The 18,080-nt window shown below is 35.2% G+C and overlaps 1 protein-coding gene across 1 annotated transcript in view; it reads left to right on the plus strand.

The window, feature by feature from the left end:
- Rbcn-3A (rabconnectin-3 alpha) overlaps positions 1 to 18,080 on the plus strand; it is a 179,519-nt gene that overhangs the window by 129,692 nt on the left and 31,747 nt on the right. The window contains exons 32-33 of the mRNA XM_089094941.1: positions 1,220 to 1,303; positions 6,155 to 6,215. Coding sequence (XP_088951067.1) covers positions 1,220 to 1,303; positions 6,155 to 6,215 — 145 coding nt within the window. The remainder of the gene's footprint in view (positions 1 to 1,219; positions 1,304 to 6,154; positions 6,216 to 18,080) is intronic.

Raw genomic sequence — 18,080 nt, forward strand, 5'->3', positions numbered from 1 at the left:
GTGTTAATCTGTGTGTGTGGGGGGACGGGGGGAGGTGGAATTATTAGTTAAACTTCTTATTTATTCTTGGACTCACGAAGTTGAGGTTAGATCTGTTTTGCTTGAGCTAAATATGTCTATGTTCGCACCTTGTAAGACTGTTAAATAGTGATCTTCCAGACTTTAGTGTGATCTAAAAAAATATTCTTAGCTTTTTGCGCCTAAGGGTTATAGATTTTCCTTTCATAGAAACGAAAATGAGAAAATGAGATTAGAACTGTTACAAAATGCTTGAATTTGAAGGGTTGAAGTTGAATAAAGCAAAAAATCAGACGTCATCAAAATAAAATTTGATTTTAATTAAGTTAAAAATGGAAATATCAATTGGTTTTGGTGCTCCCTCGTCTTCAACGGTAGGTAATAAGTGACTAAAATACATCTGAATACGAAAAATCTTATAAAAGAAAACGTTACTCATTAAACTTCAAATTATGAAACAAGTTGAAAACCTTAAAGAAGTATAAGAGAACGTGCAAGTCGCTACTCGACTGAAAACGTTAGTATTGCTTTTGGTTTATCTTCTCCAATCCCATTCCCGTTTCTGCATAGCCTCTTAAAACTGCAGACTTTAATTTTTTTTACTACTCTTTACAGTTATTGATCATCTGTGGAATACCAGATTTATTGCTGTGTTTAGTGGTTTGGGTGACCTCGTGTGTTCAAGTCCCTGTAACCAAATAAATATTTTAGCATTAGTCTTTAGTTCCAAAGTCAGGCATTACTTTTTTTTTTTTTTTTTTTTTTTTTTTTTTATTAAATGGAATTTAGAGTATTTAAACAATTTTTGGGTGTACATCATTACTGGTCTCTTTAATCTGGTATCCTTCTTAATTGTTGGGACCTATGCGTACCGTCTAAAAATAAACGGTTAAAAAAATAAACTTTTGATTTGGGGGACGGCTATACGCTATGCTTTAAGAACTATCTTCTTTTCGTTCTTTTAATGCAGTCTTTTCTTTGGCCATCAATTTTATTTTTTTGCTGAATTTTAGGCTATGCAATATCTTCAATCTTTAAACAGTTTTGGTGGTCTGAAAAACTAAGTAACTCAACAGGCTAGTAAATGAAAGAAGGATCTTACTAAATGGCTGCTAATTTCCTTTCTCATGACCAGTGTTATCCTCTCTAATAAATTTTGCCCTAAATATTCATGTAATTTCTTTAACGCTGCTTTGGATAGCTAAAAGGTGTTCATTTTCCTGGTTCAAACAACCCAACTTTTGTTGAACACGTTTTGAAACGAAGTCGAATTCTGCTTAAACAGGTAGGCAACCTATATTGATCTGCCACATATGCATTTTTTGGAGTATTTTTTTTTTATAAACAATAAGTAAAACAACAGGGAAATTTTTATACAAGACAGTGGAACGCAACTTTAAATGAATATTTCGACCCTATATCCAAGGGCCGTCCTCAAAACAAACGAAGAGAATAAAAAACAATATAAAGGAAACTTACATTAAAATTCAATCATTAAAACTGAAATTTTTTTTTATTTTTTTAAAACAGCCCTAATATCATTAGTTCAAGGAAGTTCAAGGAGTCCTGGTTGAACTTCCTTGAATTAATGACATTAGGGCTGCTTTAAAAAAAAAAAAAAAAAAAAAAAAAAAAAAAATCAGTTTTAATGATTGAATTTTAATGTAACTTTCTTTTAAATTGTTTTTTATTCTCTTCGTTTGTTTTGCTGAGGACGGCCCTTGGATATAGGGTCGAAATATTCATTTGAAGTTGCGTTCCACTGTCTTGTATAAAAATTTCCCTGTGGTTCTACTTATTGTTTATGATGGAAAGGCAGTGTGGTCTTCGTCGCTATTTAAGCATTTTTTTTTCTTTTTTGATGGCTCTTTGCAAAGAGATATAAATAATGTCTTGTCTGAAGTGGCTTTTGATACGTTAAAGTTTTCAAGAGGTGAAAATTACGAAAAAAAATTAGGCAAAAATATGCTTTGTAATCTCGTGATTGCAACCCCGTTAAATTTTAGTCTTTTTGAGCCGTATACTGTTTGTTTAAGAGAATTATAAGTTTAGAATAAACTAGAGATAAAGAATTAAAATCATTTCTAATACAGAATCAAATTGAAGAATCAAAAAATGAAATTAAATTCTGCGTACATTGTGCAGAAAAAAGCTGCACAATTCTTTTTTTTAATTCTTCGAAATGATGATTTTTGTTTAACAATAAATGAATGGGGTTTGATCATTCTAGCCATGTTCTTATCTAAAAATGGGTAATCTTTACGGAATAAGGACTTGTTGTGTACATTGTGCAATAGTTTCGTTGTATATTGTTTGATTGGTACAATGCTGATCCTGCCCACTTATGTGTACATTGTACACATATATGCTTTATGTGTTTTTTTAATTCTTTGACAATATAATGCCCCGGCTGTTAAATAAAGCTGTTAATAAAGCGGCTAGTAAATATTTGTTATGCCACAAAGGTTCCCATAGTATGCCTTTCAATGTTTCTTGAACTATAGAAATGAGGTGATTTAGGTATCTGTAATTTTTGCTTAAAATTAGCAGAGAAGTCAAAAACGGGAATATTTTGTGGTTGGTTCTACATCCTGTACCCTTCTTCTCCCTGTGTGAAGTCATAGGAGCCAAACTTATAGAGATGGTAGTATTTATTGTGGTAACGAAAAGAAAGAAAAAGGACCTGGAAAAACTAGTATATTTTATTTATTGCTGTATAAGGTTATAGGTACTTCAACGGAATTGCCACATTTGCCTGTGAACTTTAATCCTTGTATTTCTCTTGAGTCTTCTTCTGCATTCAAGAACAGGACAATACTGGACCATATTTATGTATTTGAATCTTTATAAAATTATCACCCTGAACAACTTTGAACGTGTAGTTAGATGCGGTACGGATGCGTCAGTATTGACAGGGAATTTACCGTTCATGCTTTGCCAAAATAAGATTCCTTGGAAAGCTATATTTGTACTCCCTTGTCACGAATAGATTTATAAGTTAAGTCTAGATATATAAAAACGCCTTGAGCATTCTCTTTCCTACCTTTAAAAGTTCATAATGATTTTGTCTTTTTTCCCTTTTTACAATACCTATAAACTATCTTCACTATATTAATAAGCAGTCTTAAAGAGTTTATAAAAATCAAAAATGGGTTGATCACCAACTAATTTCCATGACTTGTGTTCAGCTCCCTCATTGTACCTCATGTAGGTCAAACCCATGGACGGACTCCTCAATCCACTCATATGGAGTTAGGTGGAATAAGATAATGTCTCTGTTTCGCACTGTAGTGAACTTTGGTATCAGGCAGTATCGAAGTAACATCAATACTATCGATAGAGGTTATTTAGTAATGCTGTAGACTTCTCTACTTTGTATATTGTCACTTCATCCACTATATTCGCTGATAATACTACCCAGGCAAGCAAAGCTACCTACCTGATTGATTCTTGTTACTTAGCATCACCTCTTGGCCCTCATTTATTACTTGTGTAAGCGACTTAGTCTCATAACGTTCATTTTCAAACCTATTCTTGCACCCTGAACTCTCAAAACCTCTAGATAATTTCGGAGACCACACTGCCTTTCCATGACGATAAATAAAAGTTAAATAGGGATAGAATCCTTTTAATAGACAGTGTTTCACAAACTGTGATAGAAATTCACAAAAAAATACCAGATATTTCAGTCATATATGCAGTGACCGTCATCAGTAGTAAAAACTAATTTGACCGTCATCAGTAGTTTTACTACTGATGACGGTCACTGCGTATGTGACCGAAATACCTGGTATTTTTTTGTGAATTTCTATCACTGTTTGTGAAACACTGTCTATTAAAAGGATTTTATTCCTATTTGAACTTTTATTTATCCTCAAAACCTCTAGGGGAGTTTTATCTCTCCATTTTATACTATGTTCTCGTATAGCCTTTGCCGTATTCCTCAGAACAAAGTTCATCTTACGATAGATTAAAAGTCATGTAGGCCTAGTGGTATACCCACGTATGGCTTATGTGGGTTGAAGCCCTGTCTTATCTTTTTACAGAGATTCATGTTATAAAAATGCTACTAAATAGTAAGAGCAAAAAATAGTTGAGAAAACCAGACCAAGTTTTTGGCACGCCCATTTTGGTGCATTTGTAACGAATTTATCAGATGTGATTAAACTCGATATACTAGTTTTGGTTTTAGTTGTTTTTTTTTTATATGTAAATTGCGATAAAGGGGGTTTGGAACCACTCTGGGAGGGAGGAATCTGGTATATCCTCACTCCGTTCTATCATTTCACCATTTATGTTGACCTCAAATAAAATTGAGACTCCTGTCACAATGATGCACCTGCTTAATGATAAACTTTTCATAAGATTTTACCACCTAAGATTTCAATCAAATTAGTTTGGCTGGAGTTTGGTGGGCTCGACAACCCTTGATTGTTTGTGCTTGATTGTCAGTGCTTTTGGTTGACAGATGCGCCCTGGATAGAAAAATTCACCAAACACAGAAAACGGATTTGCTAACTATACATTTCCACGTGCAAATCAAGGGGCTAAAGTCTTATGCAGCAGCCTTGTATAAAGAGCAGAGCCTTTCAGGGGGGTAGGGTAACCGGGTCAACTGCCCCAGGTCCCGCTGCTGGAGGGTTGCCCACTTTGATCAGATATTCCACTTGGATAGGTTTTTTTTTTTGCTTATATTTCAGTCAATAGGGGGGCGCTGTAATTGATTTTTCTTCGGGCACCATCAACCCTAGGAAAGGCTCTGATGAGGAGGTTATTAGTAAGCTAGTTTTCGATTGTAATTAACGTCTAAATCTCGGGACTAAGCTAAATTGTAGTTTTAGAGTCTAGCTCTCTCTTGTCTCTGTTTTATTCTGCCAAGACATAAATTACTTTCTGAACAGTCCTTGGATACTAAGATCGTTATTTCCCCATGATCTCCAATTTGTTCTTTTGAACTGCGTATCAGTAAACGAAACTTGTCATTCAATATCTTTGAGGATGTACTAGCTTTTGGCATTTGCAACAGCATTAGCTTTTATTGATGTGGCAATTTGTTTTATTATTTTATTTGTTTTTGAAGTGATCCGAAGATGTTAGTAGGTCAATTTTTAGGTCAAAGTAGCGATTGATTTAAGAGTAGTTGTAATTGTGGATTTAAGAGTAGTTGTAATTGTGGAGTTAAGAGTAGCCTAGTTAAGTAGGAGTTCACCTACGTCTGCTGTGACACCTGAAGAAGAAACAGACGTATTTATTCAAGGGTTAGTTATTTTTAGGTCAAAGTAGCGATTGATTTAAGAGTAGCCTAGTTGTAATTGTGGAGTTAAGAGTAGCCTAGTTAAGTAGGAGTTCACCTACGTCTGCTGTGACACCTGAAGAAGAAACAGACGTATTTATTCAAGGGTTAGTTATTTTTAGGTCAAAGTAGCGATTGATTTAAGAGTAGCCTAGTTGTAATTGTGGAGTTAAGAGTAGCCTAGTTGTAACGGCTCATCTTAATCCTTCTGATTTGTTGGGACATAAAATGCTGGAATGAAGTTATAACTACAGCGTTAAATATTGTAATGAAGTTATGAGGTAAGGAAAAATTATTTTGTATTGAGGAGGAGTTCGAGAGTCATTCTGTAATCAAATTCACTCTACAAGCTATGGTATCTTTGACATTTTGTGTAAAACAATGAAGTGAATTTTTCTCTGCACCACTTCGGCTATTTTCTACCTGGTCATATCGACGACTTAGTTCGTGTTACATTGAAATTCATGAAAGATAAACGGCTCCACGTAAACTAATTATTATACTATTATAAATTTTTCTAATGTAAAAAAGTCTGCCCTATTAAAATTTACAGATAGCCAAGGTTTATGGTAATATTTAAATTCTTTCCCTCTCCCAACTTAAATTTTATTCTTTTTTGGGGGAGCGGGGAGGGGAATCTCAGAGCTATTCTTTTTTATAATTAGTGGTTGCAAAGAAAATATTTTTGTTATTAGTAAACCTTAGATATTTTATTTGTGTTTTTTTTTTCCGTTTCATATCCACGGTCTTCCCTACCCAAAACATATTTTTCTTTGAGCAACATTTTACTGTTTATTGTCTTTTTTACAGTTTATTCGGATTTAAAGTAATAATTACTTTCAGACGAAACGGCAACGCATTGAGAATGTCAAACGACTTTGTCCCCATCCTACAGCAGATACATGTAAGTATATGTAAATTTGGATCTTTATTTTTTTTTTTATATATGTTGTTGTAATATTCTAACTAATATAAAAAAATGTAATACGAATGTAAAATGCAATTTAAATCAATAATGATAGCTTTGATCATTTTAATCTTAGTTATAGCCTTTATTTACTAAAATTAGAAGAATTGTTGAGAAAAGACACTGTCTGCCGTTTGTCAATTAGTCTGAACTAGAGGTGTGTAGTTTTTATAGCCTATTTAGTGATGACGAGAGTCAAATTTTTTTTTTTTTTTTTTTTTTCAGAAATTCTATTTTTAGGTGAGTGGGAATAGTTAAATTGGGCCGATTCCAGTGCAACTTGAGGATTGTTTGGTTAGACTCTAATAGAACCGAAAGAGTTTATGGTAGAAGAGTAGTAGTGTGGTAACTTGGTATGGGTGTTGTCTCTTATGTATCTTGTAGTGTCACTAATCAATAACATAACACGAATAAGGGTATGTATGTATGGGGGGAGGCGCTGGTTCCTCTTCGAAATGTTGATATTTCTTCGATTTTCCCTCTTGTTTGATTCCATGTAATTTGCTTATTTTTAGCATTATTTTCGAAGTTCTGCCCCCTCTCCCAGAATAAAAGCTTATGTATGCGTAAATACTAAAATATATCAACTAATTACCCTGAGTTTGAAAATTTAATTATAAATTTTCCCTTATCATGTATTTGCGTCATAATTGGTTTATTTTGTTCTTCCCAACGCTCGGATATTTTGGATTTCTTCTCCTTTTCCCCCTCTTTTCACAAAAAGTTGAGCTTGTTGAGGAAAAGTTTCTATTAGAGTTTGTATGCTAGATTCAAAAATTCGATTAAATTTTGTCCACTACCTAAAAATTTGCCTTGTGATTTTTTGTGGTCTCTCTTTGAAAATTTTTAAGAATTATAATTAAATCAGTCAGTTAGTGTATTAACTGAAGAAAAAACGAAATTTTTTTTTTACAGCATTATATCATAGTCCTCCGCAAGGCTATATAGCTGGGAAGAGCAGCAGGGAACGAGAAAGAAAGAAAAACAATAGTATTGAATCACAGGATGACAATACTACAAAATAGGAAAGGACAATGTAAATGATATTGCGTTTGAGGCATTTCGGGTAGGGTGTTCCCAACAATATGACCCGCAATTAAAGGGCTAATATCTAATTTTAAAGACGGAGTACGGAATTTGGATGTTTTCTGAATTACAAAGATTATTATAAGAAGATTGATCAGACACAAAAAGATGGGTTACATCTAAGTACCTTAGGAGAATCGCCTTGGAAAGAAAAAAAAATGGAAGATGCACATGGAAGAATTCAGTGTTTTTTAAGACTTCCTGCTTTATCATCAGTCTTTGAAATTAGATTAAGAGAAGGAGAAAGGTTAACATCCAAATAGTTGGACAATAAGCGACATAAGCATTAATCAAACAGTGATTTACGGTTCTGAAAAACGATCCAGGAAAATACATAACTCTGCTCCGTTTAAATATCAAGAAACCTCCATACTTTCATTTTGGTTTTTCAATATGGTGCTTAGAAGATCAGTTTGGCGAAGAAGTATCCCTGACAATTAGACGTAACGATCTATAAGTCTGTTAACTGGACCTCTTTACAGAAAGATTTCAAATAACTGACAACAAACCTGTACCACACGTGAATGTACCCTTTATAAAAGGTCTATTAGATTTGGAAGATCTTCAGACTCCGTCCTACCAGAAGAATCGAGGGTGCCGTCTTCAACAAAGTAGCAAAGCGTCTGATGAAGGCAAACTTTTATTATAGGCTTACAAGGGTGCAAAATGAAATAGACTATAGGTAACTGCGAGTATATTGCATATTACCGCAAAAACAATTTTACTGACATAAATTAGAAACATCCCTGACCCGAGAATGGATCCTTGAGGGACATTATAATTGACATCTGAGGGTGAACTGAAAGGGAATTCAACAAAGATTAAATCTACTGGACAATTGAATGTGAAGGAAACAAACTGTTTGAAGCTTGCTAGGTTTGCTATTAATCGATAAAAAAGAAAACGCACTCCTAAAATTTAATAACTTCAATAAAATAATTTTGGGGGAATAAGGATCTAATGCTTGACGAACATCAAGGAATATGGCAGCTGAAATTTGTCCTGAGTTTACCGTAAGGGAAAAAAATCCAAGAATGGCACACGTAGGCTTTGTTGAACGCTTCATACAAAACCTAAACTACGCCTTATGAAATTGCGCAATTTCTGGAACATAATGAGACCACAGGTATATTAGCGGATAATTGGCTGGATTACTTTCTGACAAGCCAAAAACCCGAGCTAGCTTGGAAGATCTCAGGAAAATACCGTAATGAAAAAAAAGATTAAGATAAGACAAGTTTATTTTTGCCCGCTTACAACATACAAAAATAGAAGCGGGGTAAAGAAAGATATATATATATATATATATATATATATATATATATATATATATATATATATATATATATATATATAGTAGAATATATAGTACTTATATAGTACTTATATATATAGTACTTATATTATACTTATATATAGTACTTATATATATATAGTACTTATATATATATAAGTAGAAAGGGGGGTAAAGGTCGTGACGGGGCACCAAATATGGGCATAGAGTCCCTAGGGAGATGGTTTTCTCACTGAGAATAAAAAAACAGAATTTTTCTCACTTGAAAAAACAGGAATTTTCTCACTTTTATGGATGTTTCTTGGAGGGTTATGAGTGTTGGCCAATTTATTTGATGTTTTTCATGGATGTCAACATCAATTTATGTCTGTTTTATGGTTTTTGTCAGTGAGAATGGAAAAACAGGACTTTTCTCACTTTGATGGATGTTTTCTGGATTATTGAGTCTAACGGGGACCAGAGTCAATGACCTCTTTTTCCAAGGTCGATTGATTGTTGTTGTTGTTGTTGTAAGTGCATGCTCGAGGCAAATGTTATGATCCTGAAATAGGAAACAGTATTTGTTGTTGTTGTTGTTGTTTTGGGCAAGTGCACGCTCTAGGCGAATGTCAAGGTGTCCAGAAATAGAAAACAGTTAGATCACGTGTTTCCTTCTCAGCCAATCAGAGGGTTTGCTTACATATTAGCAGGGGAGGGAATACGAGGAAAGGATTTTTGCTATAGTTTTATTAGTCTGTGAATAGAATTCAAAGGAGTGAGAAGAACAGTTTTGACTTTACTCATTTGGATATATATATTTGTGACGGCCATGAGTGGAATGTTTACCCTATTAGAAGTTGATAGTGGAGTTGATGGTAATAATACAAGATCACCAAACATTGCGGTGGAAATCACAAGAGGATCACGATTTTGTCTGGAGTGGGATGAAGTATATGCAAGATATGTGATATCCTTGAGCAAATTTAAAATGGAGGATCAATTATGTTTCGCTGCTAAAATTGATATAGCGCATGTGAATAGAATTCAATGTGCTTTAAGTGCATTGGTGAAACATATTGAAAATAATAAACTCTATCGCTAATTGTACATGCTTACTATTATTGTTGTTGTAATTATTCAATAAAACTATTTTGAAATCAAAAATTCTCCCTTTCTTGTCTGGTTAGGTCAGGTTGTGTTCGGGCTAATGAATGAGGCACAGTCTGGCGCCAGCAGTCATAGTGAACGGACTGAAAAATGAATAAATTTGAGAAAGAGAGAATTAGATCAAATTTAGTGTTTTTGAAATAACAATTGATATTAAATGATGCTTTTCTTGAGTTATCTCTTGAACGTAGGATATTCTCTCATCAAGGAACACTTGACAATATAATGAGGAGTGATTCTCCCCCATTGGACTATTGTATGAAACTTTTAAAATTTGACTAAAGTGCTTATAGTCAATTTATTGATATATTAATTGGAACAAAGCAGAATCTTATTGTAGATATACTTTTGAAAACATTGCCATTGCATTCAATGTAGAGGGCTCTCCCGTCATTCGAAAGAGGTAATGTCAAGGAGCTAATCCTCTTCCCATTCCCTTACCGAATTTATGGAACGAGGACCATCGGTTTCTTTTGATCTGTCAGAGAGTTGAGATTGGAAACCGAAAAAAAAATTTTCTATATATGTCCATTGCGCATTTATACTCTTGGCAGTTGAACTTAGTGTGAGAATTGTACAATTATTAATGAATATAGTGAAAAGTGCAAATTATGTATTCCTGGTAAATTACATAGAGGCTATGCAGTACAAATCAAAGAATGTAATTCATGCCTTGAGGTGGTGTGTGACTCTCACCCTAGCGGACACCTCTGCTCCAATTGTCACTATGATAAATATGATCAGTGGGAGAATACTTACACCGATATGATTGTAAAGAATCCTAAACGCGATTCCATTTTATTGCTAACAGATTGGTAACTTAGTGGATTTAAATTATTATTGGAAGAGGAGTCATATCTAAGATTAAAATGATGTGGTAACAATAAAATATTGTTTATAAGTCATCGATGTGACGAAACTGCCTACAATGACTATAAACCAAGTGATTTTTATTTTGCAGTTACCGAATGTGATTCACCATTTGAAAACACTGTATGTGATATTGCTTCAAATAGTCAGATTGAAACTCGTAAATTTCATAATATGAAAGCAAATAGTATCATTGACTATACAAAGAGAAATGACAGGAGTGAAGTTATATTGTACTGTAGAATCAAGTCTTGATCCTGGCCTTGCATCCAATCAAGATCAATATATAGTGAATCCAAATGATTTACAGGCATTAGTGGTTCACGACAGTTGCCTATATATCGATGAAGAAATCTAAAGTGAAGATTTAAAGACATTATTGTATATTTGCATTTTATTAATACACGAATTCGCAAACATTTTTTAAACACTTTACTCTTAGGACACTGAAATCAATGCTGTATAGGTCTGAGAGGATATTTTCCACTAGAAAGTCGTTCAGACGTGGATTGTCACTATAAATGTGGAGAAACTGCTTGTAAGTATAGCCGCGACATCGGAACACAAAATATAGTAGTGCATGGAAGCCACAGCTTTTATTCGTTAGATCCTGCACCCTTTTCGGATTTTTAATAATAGTTTTCCCACTGCTCTCAATATAGTTGCTGATATGGGACGTGTAAAATGTATAGTGTAGACGAAGAAGATCAAAAAATTCAATTGTATTCACTGTTTGAAAGATGCACAGCCAATGACCCGTCAGTACAGTCGACAGACTGCTATTAACAATAATCAAGGTATCGTTGAAACATTGAATTTTTCCAAGAAAGTTTGAGGGTAGACAAAAGGGTTCGTAGTGGGACATATAGGGGTCCATATTAAATGCATTGATTATTTGACTAGTTTTCATGGTGCCAAGTCTAGTAGAACCCTGCCTTCAGGAGTGATTTTCCAATTGGTTTCATATTGATTTAGTGAGATTAGTGCAATACTCTCAGCCAAAGGGTCAGCGAATGTACACTCTAAACGCACGCTCCCCGTACGTACTATACTCATATCCTGCGTGCCAGACAAATCCAGTACAATGATACCATGTGTTTTAGCAAACGTATATTCGGTTATACCATTTTCAAATAGTTGAAAATCATGATCTAGGGTTTACATGGTCAACTCATACAATGTTTTATAGGATTTATCAAAAGATAAATTGTAGAGTGGGATACCGTTTACTTTGCACACAAGAGATGAAAGTCCAAACATCTCGAATTTATGTGGGCATTCAGTCCACGATCCTATTGCACTAGCTCTTTTTACAAATGCCAGAGCGAGTTTTGATGGAATTTCACCATTGATAAAGGATGTATCGGTGAAGGTGCGTGAGCCCATGGCCATATGAAGTTGATTGGTGATTGTATGAGGAACAAATAGTTTAATATTATTTCCATTGTCTCTCATTTTTTCCACTGCCACCAAAGCAACAGGACTCATAACTTGTTTTTTGTGTACATGAAGTATTGCCGAGGTGAGGGAGAGTCTTAAATCAGGATTCGCAGCAAGTTCTTTTCTCAATATTAAATTGGATGGTGGAAGCGTCAATTTTATATCCACTTTAACATTGGGCGGCAACGATTGGGGCATATTAAATATTTCATGATATATTTTTCCAACTATATGTAATTCACTAGTTGTAGCATTTTTAAGTGCATCTGTACTATTATTATTAGTAATATATTCATATCAATTGGAGGTACCTCTCAATTCCTTGTATGACTTGGGTGTCATCAGCATTAATTGTATATAGCTAGCATAGTTGGAGAGATTGTTGCTTGTGCTGACCAATGTGCCAATGCTGTAGACACTAATTTGACGAAATAGATTATTTAATATACAATTTTTATAGGATATTCCATCGCCCCAAATTGGCATTGTATTTTTGGATATTTCCGGACTTTCATTTGCAAATCTATAAATGTTGAAGACATGTCCATAAATTAGTCTTCATTGGAATAAATTTGAAAGTGGATATTATCGGAGAGGGGTTGTTGTGGATAAAATTGTTCATAGTATCCATGCTTGACACTCACATCAACATTTTCAGCATTGAATAGATTCAATGAGGCCGTTATTGAAGGTTGAGATTCCTTATGCGGCAGGTAGGACATCTTAGGAGAAGAAATCTAGTTTCAATCTAACAATTTTCTTCCTGGAGCTTCTTCTTCTGTTTACACTAAGTGTCGGCTTTTTCCTTCGTTTCTTTGACAAGAGGGATGATGTCTTTCGTTTCCGACCTGAGTGGAGACTGATGAGTGATGCATTGTTTCTTGACCTTTTTAAGCCTTTACCATATTGTATTAATCTCTCGCCAAGGGTTCGCGCACCGGACCTAATATTTTCCGAAGAACTTTTTTTTAAATCCTTGCTAGAGCCCCAATCGTATAGTATAGAGGATGCAAAATCTGTCGCAGCCGGTACAAGATATTTTCTAGCCAGTGGTAGTGAAGAGCGAAACAGCTTAGCAAACCAACTGCCAAGATCGTAGCCAGACATTGACGTGCGACCTTTGTAATAGTCCATTCCATTGCCCTGTTGTCTTGGGCCAAGAGTATTAACATAGTAGTCAATATCAGGACAAGTGAATGCCACTTTTTTATTAGACATCTTGCTATTGAACAATTGGACGAAAATGGAATGCAATCACAGCCAAACCTTTTGAAATTACTATGGGATCACCCAATTCAGTTCTTAGTGTTAACTGACCGAGTTCCAAATAGGAAGTGTTTACGGGAATATACTGAAGATGCTTTATATTGTAGTGATGAATATGTTCTCGATTGGTTTTTCGTTCAAGAACACGTAGGAGGGGGACATTTGAATTACCGACCCAAAATGTTTCCACAAATGAAGCGTAGAGAAATATACAAGTGTCTGTGGAGAAGGCAAGCGGATAGTCTGCACAAATGAAATTAATGTTTCCGGCACTTTTACCTTTGATTAAATTGAGCTTAAAGCCAAGAACATCCTTGAGGTTATCATTGAGAATAACTTTTTCACTGGCAATAGGTGAACTAATGTAAATCTTGTCCTCTTCCATTGAATAGTTGAAACGAAAAGCTTCATTCTTACGAACAAAAATTATTTCATTAATAGAACGACATAAATCATTAATACAAGTGAGTTCTTCGTAGGGTAATTCAATATATGGATAATTCATCCAATTGATTTTTTTAATTTGTTCTTGATCACTTGAGGATGGTGGCCAATCATAGGGTCTAATTTTTATTTCATATTTACGATCCTTTCTCAGGATGTCGTAGGTATTTTTAAGAATACAGTCTACAAGAGCTACTTCATACTTTCCGTCAAATTTGATGGTGGGGGAGAGTTTTGTCCAAATATCACTTGTTCTATTCAAGTCATTGTAGAGAGGATCGGAAACATTGGACATGAAAGTCACATAGAAATCATTGGGCATTGTTAATGTCTTCAACACTGACCCAAGAATCAAAATCTGAGTTGTATCCTAGCCAGCGAACAAGCAACTGCCTCTTGCCCCTGCGAGTACGACTCTTTAATATCTTTTCAATTTGATAAATTTCACTAGTGTTTCTAACTTTTTGTAGTCCACATTCATAAAAACTGCCGAGAATCTCGTAATCCTTGGTGTATCGCAGTTGATGTTTCGTGGGTTTTGTGTACAGGGTTTTGGACACTTTAAAAAGTTCGGTGCTCCATAAATAATTCCCGATTTCAAAAATATTTGTGGTTCTATTAATTTGAACAGTATCACCAACATTGAATTTCTTCTTAACATTTTTTTTCTTTTTCACCATTGGAGTATTGCTTTAGAAAAGCATCAAATGTATTTTCATTGCAGTGAACATCCCGAGGGCTTGAGTTGGACAGAGATCGATGAGGTCGATGGTTGTATATCTGCATGATTTTATCTAAATCATGAATAAAAGCCGGTGTATTTTTCAGGGTGCAATATCTTGAAATTATTAGACGAATCGTTCTTATTAATCGTTCGGCCAATGCAGCCTTTATCGGGCTGTGACTACTGATAAAGTGTTGTATTATATTTCAAAAGAACCTTTTGCACATGGGGATTAACAAATTCACTGCCACGATCCGATTGAATTTTTCTATACGAATCCTGTTCAAGAATAGTTTCAATGGCCCGAGCAACTTCAACACCTCTCTTTGATCGTAATGGAGTGGCATAGGCATAGCGACTAAAGACACTGATTGCCACCAGAATATATTTGTAGGGTGCATTGTGACGCTGTTGAAGTGCGTCTAAAGTTAAAAGATCCGTTTGCATTATATACAGAGGGAAAAAGGCTTTAGTTTGTTGATATTGTTTGTTTCGAAGCCTGTGATTCCGGTGCAGTGTATAACTCAATTCATTCTCTAGATACTCTTTTGCTTTTTTCAATGTGGTGCCGGAGACAACTTTAGAAAGCGTTTTGGGTGAACTTAAACTTCCCGCTTCACCAATACTTTCATAGACACCTTTCAGAACTTCATCCATTTTGAACTTAAACACGTAGTGTAATGTCCACTCCCCTTTTGCACACTGGAGGGTGAATCAATTCGTCTTCGCTTTTGACTAGCAGTCACAGGTGTTGTAAAATCATTGCTGCTGTTGCTAGTATTTTCAAATATTGAATCTTCTTCTTTTTTAAATGGCGTTGGTGCTGGTGTTGGAGGAGGACTATATTCTCTTAGTTTCTTTAGAATTTGCTTATTGCCAATAAGACTTTTGGGGAAGTTTGATACACTTAGAAAGGTGTATAGATTATTGTCAAATGATAAGTCCTTTACGATTCGTCACCATATCACAAATTAAATCAACTAGATTATAACTTTTTCCCTGAATTATAATTCGTTTCCCTGTGCTGTCGACTTGAACTTGTTCACCGGCAGTTTCCAAAATGAGATATGATAATACTCTTTTACTTTGTTCTCAATAGGTCAGTGACAATAGGTTTCTAATTTTCGATACCATTGAATTCAATTCCTTCTCCTTTGATTTCACTGCTGCTGCAGAATCTCGAGGTGATGTTTCCTGTTTGGAGGGATCGGTAACAGTGGTGGTGGTGGGTCTCTCACGATAAGGTTTATGCTTGTCCACACGTCGCAATGCATCTTGAAGTAAAAGCAGTTTTTTGTCATCGGCAATATTCTCATCATTAATGAAATTGCTTAGATTGTCTTCAAAATGTTTGACGGGCGAGAGGACAAGTTCAAATGGTGTCAATTTATAGGGTTTAGCCACTCTCTAGAGAAAACTGTTTACAAGTCCTGCAATTATTGGCAGTAAAAGTGTGAAAAAGCTACCGCCCGCTTGAAGGAGTCGTTTTCTTTTAAAAATTTTTCCCTTGTTTTTACAAGCCAAGGCGCGTACATTGGAGCGATATTGTTTTGTCTGTTGTCTAACACCTTCTGGCAGTGGAACATTTCCCTCAGTTAAATTTAAACAAACTTCAGATATTAGATTAATGAAATCATTGTCAACCCCAAGTTTGATTATGGCCTTCCTAAGCAAGGGTTTTGAAGTGCTTAAAACGGAAAATAAATGCCGTTGTTCGTATAGTTTCTTCAGTGTCATAATGGCAACTAATTGCCTTTTCTACTATTCACCGGAAGATATACTGTAATATCATTGTTGAAAATGTCGGTGACTACACATAGATCCTCGGATGTGCTCTGATTAAGATCCAACAAAATGTAACCGTAGGGTTTTTTAGTCGCCTGAGTGCACGCTGACAATAGAAATTTTGGGGCGTCGGGGTATATCTGCTTATTGAGAGTTATTAGCGAGCTAGAATCACGAACGACTCGAAAGATAATATAGATAGTGCAATTCAAAGCAAGGGTTCGCATATATTTGCTCTGATGAAACAGATTGTGTAGAACTAGGGTTATGGAAATGTATTCATGGTGGGAGCGAATAGTGAACAGTTGTAGCATTTCCTGTGAGAACTGTTCAATGGATTCAGCCAAATCATCAATAATCAGCCACGAGTTCGATTCAATACTACTGAAAACGTCAAGTCCCCGTATGAATTGTATTGGTATGGTTGAGGCAATAGCTTTTATTTGATAATAGGACTTCTTCTAAATACTATAGCAATAGTAGATTTTTTTTGGTTTTTCCAAAAACATTTTATCGCAATTTCGTATTATTTTGGTTAAGAGTGTGGTTTTCCCCGACATTGAGGGTCCATACAGAAACGATCTAAATGGTGTTTTAAATTGATACAAGCTACTGCTGCTGCTGTTGACAAAAGTTGGACTAAAACTTACTGTAAATAATGCGTGTCCAATGAAAAAGCAGTTCCAACAGTATTTTCCACTTAGATCTATCCAGTAGGTTAACAAGAACAACAACAACAAAAAAATATTTCATGGAAGCATTTATTTCGGCAACCTTAAAACTCTATTTGCTAAAAATGAACAACGATAAAAATAAAACTTTATGTTAAAAAATAACAGTTGTCAATATTTCATTGCAGTATTTTTTTTGGCAATATTAAAACTCAACTTGTTCAACATGAACAATGATAAAAATGACACTTTATGTACAAAAAAAAAAATACTTTTGATCCATCAGCAGCAATAACACTATCTGTACAAAACTTTATGTCCATCAACATGAAGAGCAACACTTATTTTCTTTAAAAACACTTTTTTTGTCCATCAACATGAACAAGAGCAACAACAACACTCTATGTACATTAGTAGCAAACACACACTTTTCTATACAGCAAAAACGACACTTGAAAACAACAGAAAAAAAACACTTGGAACATGAACTAGCACAGTTGAACATTATGAATTTAAAAGTGGGCCCCCCCAGGGCCACGGGGCCGAAGGCCGGCCGGCCATGGGCGGGATCCCCCACCCCCCGGGGCCGGCCGCGGGAAGGCCCCCCACCCCCGGGAGCCGCGATGGAAGAAAAAACAGTACAATAGTTGTCGTCACTGCGGCAGGTTAGTGGTTGGGTTAGTTGGGTTAGATTAGTTGATTTATGAACGGGTTGGGTGGTTAGTTAATTTATGAATGGGCTGGTGGTGGTTAGTGGTTGGGTTAGTCAGGTTAGGTCAATTTATCCAGACCAAGTTGATTGCGATAGTCTATGCATTCAACTCGGTCTGAAATAAGGTAGTGGCCATGAGGCAGGACACTTACACCATTCTCGAGCACATAGACTTTGTCAGATATACATGACATTGCATTTTTTTTTCACTCTCACAGTATAATTTCTATACTGTAGAGAGCGAATTGCAAGCACTTGTGCTCTCGGCACTAGGCTACTTTCTACACAGTCTCTGTACACGCTCATGTTGAAATTTCTCTTTACAAAATGTGTAGGCACCCCTTTACATGCCTTCTTTTCATCC

Source organism: Artemia sp. Qi Xiang Cuo, chromosome 9 (genome assembly GCF_049724085.1).
Source record: "Artemia sp. Qi Xiang Cuo chromosome 9, ASM4972408v1, whole genome shotgun sequence".
Taxonomy (NCBI): Eukaryota; Metazoa; Arthropoda; class Branchiopoda; order Anostraca; family Artemiidae; genus Artemia; species Artemia sp. Qi Xiang Cuo.